Source organism: Motacilla alba, chromosome 9 (genome assembly GCF_015832195.1).
Source record: "Motacilla alba alba isolate MOTALB_02 chromosome 9, Motacilla_alba_V1.0_pri, whole genome shotgun sequence".
NCBI classification, from domain to species: Eukaryota; Metazoa; Chordata; class Aves; order Passeriformes; family Motacillidae; genus Motacilla; species Motacilla alba.
This window is the reverse complement of record NC_052024.1, coordinates 10,753,927-10,762,341: the sequence shown is the minus strand read 5'-3', so window position 1 is coordinate 10,762,341 and position 8,415 is coordinate 10,753,927. Positions and strand designations below refer to the sequence as shown.

Sequence of the window (8,415 nt, the reverse complement as noted above, 5' to 3'; positions counted from 1 at the left end):
CTAAAACTCAGTTATGTCACTCAAATAAACCATCCCACTTATAGTGACAGTTCATTCAAAGTAACTACTCTTATAAATTAACAAAGATTTTTTTAGGCAAGAGATTCACAAATAATGACATTAACAAAAGTATGTGTGCCACTGTCACAAACATAATCCTTTATTAATATAGTTAAAACCCAATAATAAAAACAAGAAAGGACTAAATCATTGTAAATGCTTAAGTTAAATAAATCTTACAAAAAACTGCAGACCTCAGGGAGAACTTCAGCTGTAAAAGAACTAGTGAATTGTTTCACTGTAGACCTGTAGGGAGACTTTGTAGGATATCTTCTGGTGATAAAAATCATCTGAGCCTCAAATGTGTGCTTGTTGAAGCATGACCAAAGACCACAGCTTTTGAACTGTGCCTCTAGTGTCAAGGCATGCAAAGTCTGAATTTGGAATTCTAGAGAAAGGAGGAGCAGAGAGGAGCCCTGTCTTTTCCACACCTATGCATTTTTGTTTAGCATATTTATGGATGCACTGCTCTTGAAAACAGTAATATAGGAAAATCAAATTTGTCTGCATTTTGGCCTCAGAAAATGGTAGTTCCTAACTCATTGCTTTTTTCTTTTCCAGCCTCCTTACAAAATCAAACTTAGCAAAGTGCAAGCCCTCATGTATTTCTAGACAATGCTCAATGAATAAAATGCAAACCTTTGGCAAATGTTTTTATCTTTACAAATGTGCAAAAGCACCATACAGAAGCAGTAGATTTGTGTGATTATGGAAAAATCTTTATTTTTTAAAATCTTAATTTCCACACATGCAGAACAGCTCATCCACCTTGGCACTACTGCCTGTTCCTCATGCTGGCCTGCTGTGCTTCTGGCCTGCCTTGGTGCTCTCTGGGCACAGCAGAGATGAAACCACCAGCTGCTCTTTTCAGCCCCTTGCTAGAAAATTGTCACTTTGCACCTCTACTGCCCAGTTCTTCTGAGCAAGCCACCACCAGCCACTATCCACTGTACACCACCATGAATAAGCAGGACACCACAGCCTGAAGAAAAGCAGATGCTGCCATCCAGGCATGCTGGGCAATGAAAAATACTATGTTTTCAACCCCAAAGCACCATATGAACAAAATTATGAATGTACAGATTAAGGATCTTGACTTCTGCATATCCATAGGCTTGCAAAATCATCTCCTAGGACTTGGTTAGCCAGTGACAACCAAGTACTTGAGCAGCCTAAAATTATTTATTTACATTCACTGTTAGCCTGAAATGCATTTCAGCTGCTGTTCAGATTAACTGGTGTCCTGGGACACTGCTAAGCCAGGAGTGCTGACTGGGCTGAGGCACCTGCAAAAATCTCCCTTTATTTTCCTTTTCCCTTCTGTAACATAAACCAAAAAACACTAGAAGCTGGTGGAGGTTGCAAAATGGATTGTTGCAGTGCTCCTCGTCCTGAAACCATAAAAAGTTAAAAAATGTAAAGCTACATGAATGCCATCTACTGGAACTGAAACATCTTCCAACTAGCTGGAGATGAACTTGAGCTCATCCTCTGTGAACTGCATTTTTACATAACTTAATTAGGAAGAGCAAATGAACTCACATGAAGTTGGTCAATTTTGTATTCTTCCATTAAAAAAAAATTAAAATCACTTTACAGGTTCAGGATTTGAGATATTAATCTCAAAAAGCTTGAGTGGAGAAAGGGGTTACATCTTTCCTGAGTTAGCTAGTGAAATCACACCTTCAATAGAAGAGTGGAGTGTTTTAAAAGGTCAGGTGTACAAAATAAAGCTGTCTTTGAGCAGCTTTAACTTATGCAACAGGCACTGCTGTGGATAACCCAAGCTCTTGTTGTCCTTAGGAGAATTATAGTGCTAATCTTTACATAACACACAGCTGTCCTGAATAGTATCACCCTGTTTAAGAGGTTCATGCATGCTTTTATTCTGTATCATGCTCAGGGTATACATCCTATGTATTGTTTGCCTTCTCCAAGTACAGCACATCAGAGGAAGGATATCTTAAATGGCAGAAAATTAAAAATACTAAGTGCAGTAACCCTTCTGTGTGCATTTCTCATTTTGCTGAGAAGATTTGGAACAAAAAGCAGACAGAAAGATTGTAAATTACTCCCCTGAAAAAGGCAATGTGGTTACAGTAAGTCAATCGTCCGTTGCTGGTTTTGTTTCAGACTTGCTGAATGAACTCAACTAAGTCACTCACAATTTCTAAATTTCATTTTCCCCTACTCTGAAATTTGTTTGCTTCATGAAGTGCTGTAAGTCCAAATGTCTGCAAAGTATGCTGACTTTAAGTGAGAGTGCTCTGAATGTTTTTACGTGAAATTTACTTTTAAAGTAAGCTTTTAAAACATACTAAACCAATATAGATTTTGTATTAAACATACTCCATGTGCTGCTGAAAGTAACTTTTTTCTGCTGCCTTGCACAGTTGCTGGGAAAATTCATCAGGCACTAGAGTAGCTGTCTTCATTTAGCAACAGAATATTAAGAATATGTGTACTAATGATCTATTATCTTTCATTAGATTTAATTCTTTTAGACAAATGTTTGCCTAACATTTTGAAAAACTGTTCTAGGTTGTTATGAAATATAAATTTAGAAGACTATCTATGCATTTTCAATGAGATCCTTTGTCTAGTCCACCTTTAGACTAGAAAAGCACCTGATACATACATTTCTATTCACAGATTATTCAAATCACAGTGTATTCTAAAGATAGATATTATTGGTTTCCTATTTTTTTTACATTTCTATTATATTTCTTTATTTGTCTCATTTCTATTATATTTCTTTATTTGTCTATATTGCAAATGTAGATCTGCAATCTGTCTAATTAGAAATGCACTGAATTATTTATACACACACACGCGCATATCGGAGGGATCAGAGCTATTACAAGTTAAACATTACAAGGTTTAGCTTTGCAATTCTCTTCTTATTGAACAGTTCCTTGAAACTGCTAAGTCATGGACAAGTCTACTAGTCTTCATCAACCCAAAGCCACCTCTGAAGTGCACAGAAATGTTTTGCTTTATAGGAATTTGTGCCAAGTATTCTTCTCCTCCCTGGGATGAGTCAGGATGACCAGAAATTCTACAGCATTTTTTAAAAGCACTTGAGCAAAGCAGAGGGGTTAAGGTCTCTTCAGTTAGAAGCCAATAATGCAGCCTTGCAAATTAGATATCTGCAGGGAAGAGAATCCACATTGCAGATCTGGATTTCTGCCCACATCATTCCAGTAAGCACTACAGCCTAATATTCTGCCTTCAGTCTGCACTAGCAGGGATGCAGGTATCTACTAGAATATCCTTTTATTTTAAGGAAAGAATGTGTAAGAAAAACCCTTTTGATCCTTTCTCCCAAAACTATACAGAGTCTAACACAGAAAATAACAAGAAGGCAACTCCTATGAGTCATCTGAAGTGAGGATAGATGATCACACTATTGCAACAATATTCCTTATTTCCATATTATCTTCAATACTTTCCACCTCTTTCTTCCTAGAAGTGAAACGGAAAATTCATTACTCTGTAGAAAGTGAAGTTCTAACCTATTTTGTGCAATGAGTAAAAGAATTATATTATTTGCAGCTTTGATTTCTCTTGTACTGAGATTGAGAAGGCATACCTGCTTCCTAAACGGTCCTCCTTCTTCTTAGCCAGAAACAGCTTGCAAATATCTTTCGCTTCCTCTGTAAAGCTGGCATGTTCAAATTTCACCTCATCTTCCAGAGTTCTTCTTCTAACCTCATCCTTATTGACCTTTTCCTTGAAATCCTTGAATGGTGTTCGCCCAGCAACCATCTCATAAATAGTACACCCCATAGCAAACCAGTCCACGGGATAGCTGTAGTCCTCTTCCTTCAGGATTTCCGGAGCCATGTAGCCATTTGTCCCAGCCTATTGCAAACACACAGACAGATTTACTTTACAATGTCACTAGTGAAATGCATACAGTTAAACAGACTAGTCTAGAATTCTTCCAAAATATAAGTAATTCTACTGATACATTTTGTATCTAGAAACCCTGACCTTTTTTTTCAATCTAGAATTGGTGAGGTATAACTCTTTTAGGACATGGACCATATCTCTCTTTAAACATCTTGACACGTAAGAAAACTGTCTTAAATACACTTTTCAAAATTGAAATGTCAGTGCAATTTCTAAGAAAAGTGGTTTAATTTTAAATTCATGGCTAGCTTGCTTTCTTGCTCCATTTTATTCTTTTTCTTTACGTTGAAGATATTCTTAGTTTTGTTGTGTAAACACAAGTAGCAATCAATTTGAAAAGATTTTTAAAAATACAAAAACCAGGCAAAACAGTCACTGATTCCCACCCTGTGCAATGGTTATATAATTGGTCCAACACGGGGTTCTGCTGCCAGTGAGACAATTCTCATCAAGCCAGTAGCTGAGCTGTAATGAGGAAGTTCTCAGCTCTTGGTTTTTGGATAAATGTTCTACCACCAAGGGCCAAGGAAAACTCTTAAAAACCACTGTAAGAAAGTAAACCTATGAAAATTATAATTCATAAATTACACACATTTAGGTGAAGGAACAAGTTCATACTTCCCAACTAAAAAAAGATGTCTGAATAAAGACTATTCACAGCACGAATGGCCCCTTCACTGAGAGAAGAAATGGCCACTCTTTGAGAGGGACATGTGCCTGCTTTCTTCCCAGCCCAGCCCTGCCACCTTCCCTTGGGGAACAGGCTGCAGTGACTGAAATAGCTCCTGCTGCCTCTGTCCCCAGGGAGCTGATTCACCTGGGAGGGATCAGCTCTCTATGCTCTCTGCTGCTTTGTTACATGACTGAGGATGTGGGATTTCAATCGCAAGGGCATTTCCTCAGCTGAACCCAGACACGTTTACTGCTGTGTCTCATGCTCTATATGATGTATTTACCAGATGCAGCTAACAGTGATAACCACGTCAGACGCTGCTTGAACCTCTCAGATATTTTTTAAATACTGGGATTGATATATTACCAGTATAACAATTTAAAATAAAAAAATGTGTCTGTGCAAAATCCCACTAAAGCTTACTCAAGACGGTCATTATTACTGCTGTCAGAATACAATCAGTGACAGAGATTCACTCCAAAGCAAAACAGTTAGAAAAAGGTAAAGCTAAGCTCATTTGGACAAATTGTATTGATAAAAAGTGCAGCTCAACAGATGAGTTTTATTTTATGGGGTTGGATAACCCCTCTGATTTTTGAAAATTTAGGCCCAGTGCTTCCAAGTCAGGTCTCCCCATAAACTTCAGCTTGTGTCGCTACATATTATGACATATAATGTCTCTACTGTAAACAATGTGTGCAAGAGGGAACATTTTAGCATCAATTAAAACATAAGCCTCACAGACAGAAAATTAAATCCACTTTATTTCCTCTCTTTGTAGTTTTTTGGGGGTTTTTTGGTTTTTTTGGTTTTTTTTCCTTTTAAGGATATAGAGCAAAATCCTCCATATGATTGAAAAACAGAAATGAGACGAGAAGAACAAAAGTATCAATCAGGTTGAAAGCAAAAGTAAAGGTTAAAAGTGAACAGTTGCCTCCCTCACAAAAGCCACAGAAGCACAGAGGAGCAGCACAGACACTGCAGCTGCTGCTATCATCCCACAGGCAATTTGTACTGCTTACAAGGGGTTCCTCAAACTAAAAATATTGAGAGATACCCTGACAGTATTACATTTCTAGGTATGATTACTGCCCTGTTCAGGAAAGGGGACAAATGCTCAAACATGGACCACAGACCCCAGATCCATCTGGCCTCAGAAAACCTGGAAGGGAGAGGAGAGGTTGAAAGTAATAGAGTAATTTTGATACAAAAGCTTGCACACAGAGCTCACTGTGGATTAGTAAACACAGCTCTAAATAGGTTTCTGGAACTTTTTTCTTTGCTTTTTTTTTCCTCCTTCTGGGAAGCAATAAACATTCATATTTTTACTGAGATCAAGCTGGGGCTCTAATGCCTTGAAGAACCATTGAGTCACATTATCATCAAAATGTGCCCTGACAGCACAATATGGTCTTTCTGATAAGAAAATGCTGCAACTTAGCATCATCATACAGAACCTGGATACATCTGACATGGAAAAGTCAGAAATCTACTGTCACAGATGTGTCTCAAGGCAGCTCTTTTCAGACTGTCTCTTTCCTTCCACTTGAATTTTCCCTTCCACAGATGTTTTTTCAAAAGAAGCAATTGCCAAGTAACTTCACTCTCTTCCATGGGCATTTCCAACATAGCCTCCAGCAGGACACACCATCTGGAAGAACACCATGCTTTGACATGGCGCTTGTGTTTCTCAAGAACAGAGAAAGCAAGGCCATCAGCACAGACCAAAAAGACAGCACAACCACAACTTAACAGAAAACAGAATCGACCGGCAACAGCCTCCCTTCAGGCTAAAGTGACAGGCTGTGGATGAGCTTAAATGTAAACAAGAACTAGACTTCCACACTAAATTAGCAGCTCTGAAATCTTGAGTTGTTACTGGGCTGATCCAGCTCCATCTGAGGAAGTCTAGAAACATATCATTCCTCTGATGTGCCAAACCATTTCAATTCAGAATTTAATGAGAGCTGGTTTTCTCATAGAATTTCATCCAAACTTGAATCTAAAACCAAAACTCTTCCAACCCTGAAGCTGACCTTCTATTCACAATGAAGGAACAGGCTGAGAAGCAGGAATCTAAACCTGATCTTGAGATTTGAGATTTCTGAAACCCACTAAAATATGACAATTTTATAGCAGAAGCAAACACATTTCACAATTGAATGGGGATTTTTAAGGGGGAAGAAAAACAATAAGGAGGGAGAAATACATAAATCTCTATTTTTTATCAAAACAGGAATTTGAAGAAAGGAAGAAAAGAGCTTAAATTTTAGTCTTTTCCACCTATTTCTCTATATGTGTAGTTTTGGCAAAATGATTTGCAAAGAAAGATGCTAAAGCCTTTAGCATTTGCCATATTAGAGAACACAAAAAAGGAATTATTCAGCACCTGGAAGAACACAGATCCTTCAAATGAAGATTTATTTCTATCTTTGGAGAGTAGGCAGCATTAGAGGGAAGGTAATACCTAACATCCCTACACTAATCATGGGGAACAAGATGTAAAAATCAGATCATCTTTCCAGGAACAGAGATCCTAGGGCAACAGGAAAGGCAGCCTCAGTAACCTCAGGAGAGGTTTATCTAAGGAGGTAAAACAGAAGTTTTGTGAAGGGAGTTATTAAACTGTACAGCTCTCACTAGCACTGAAATCTGAGCAGCAAAAAGTAATGTATTAGGTGGAAAACTTATCCACTGATTCCCAACGCAAAAGTGAATTAAAGTGAAGTACTCTTGGCAGGTGCAGAGTAAATAGGTATACTGTAAACTATATTCTAGTGAAAAAAAAAAAAAAAAGAAAAGAAAGAGAAAGCAAAGAAATTAAAAGTTACCACAAAAGATAAATGCATTATTTTTTGAAGAGGTCTATTTCCCACAGGCTGGTATTGACTATTTAATTCAGTTAGAATTATCTGGCCATGCCTCAGAATGGATAACTCCAAGAATGGGATACTGGTATGTCTATCATACAAAAAATCACTAGGTTTGTATGATTTTGTGGATGTTTTCATTCTGTACAATGGATAAATAAATTCAAAAGCTGTATATTGACCAAAACCCACTTTTTCTTACTAGATCTTACTTTACATGGACAAATTTCACTCTTTTAATGGAAACAGAGGAAATAAAAAACCCATACTCAAAGTTAATTCCTTTGTTGTCAACTCTACACTATTAGGATGTTCACCGGGTTTTGACTGAGACCAAGCATATTATTCTCTTCTTTCCTGTATAATTCCTGGTAACACAAGGAACCATTTGAACATATGTGTTAACTAATCAAGTGATCTTACAGAGACACAAACACATGATATTACACCTTCACTGACCTGGAAACATCTAATAAAAACATCACAAAGAAGACAAAGACTGTTATATTATCCTAACATTTTACTAGAGACAGAATTCTTATGCCATTGTAGAGGCACAGAACTTTTTAAAGCGTAGTCAATACAACACTAGCTATTTTTTGCTTGCTCTCTATCTAATATTGTCTTTTGTGATAAGCAGGATGGTTTACTTGCATATGCTGCTTGAATTATAAAAATAGTCAATAAATTTCAGTCAATTAAATTTTAATTTATCTGCTTTTGAAAAAGGTTCACAGATCTACTTTCCCTTTATTTCACTATCTTGAGAACAACCCAAAAGACAATTTTTCAGTAATCCTCTAAAATGTAATGAGCAAATGCTGCCCTTGGCTACATTAGCAAAGAAATTCCGTTGAGTGGAATTATTGCTTTGAGTGTGATTTGACAGGGCATAGT

General features: G+C 37.3%; 1 protein-coding gene across 1 annotated transcript in view; it reads right to left on the bottom strand.

Annotated features, from left to right (window-relative positions):
• Positions 1 to 8,415, bottom strand: part of GRK7 (G protein-coupled receptor kinase 7) — a 30,903-nt gene that overhangs the window by 11,362 nt on the left and 11,126 nt on the right. The window contains exon 3 of the mRNA XM_038145821.1: positions 3,653 to 3,924. Within this exon, the coding sequence (XP_038001749.1) occupies positions 3,653 to 3,924 (272 nt within the window). The remainder of the gene's footprint in view (positions 1 to 3,652; positions 3,925 to 8,415) is intronic.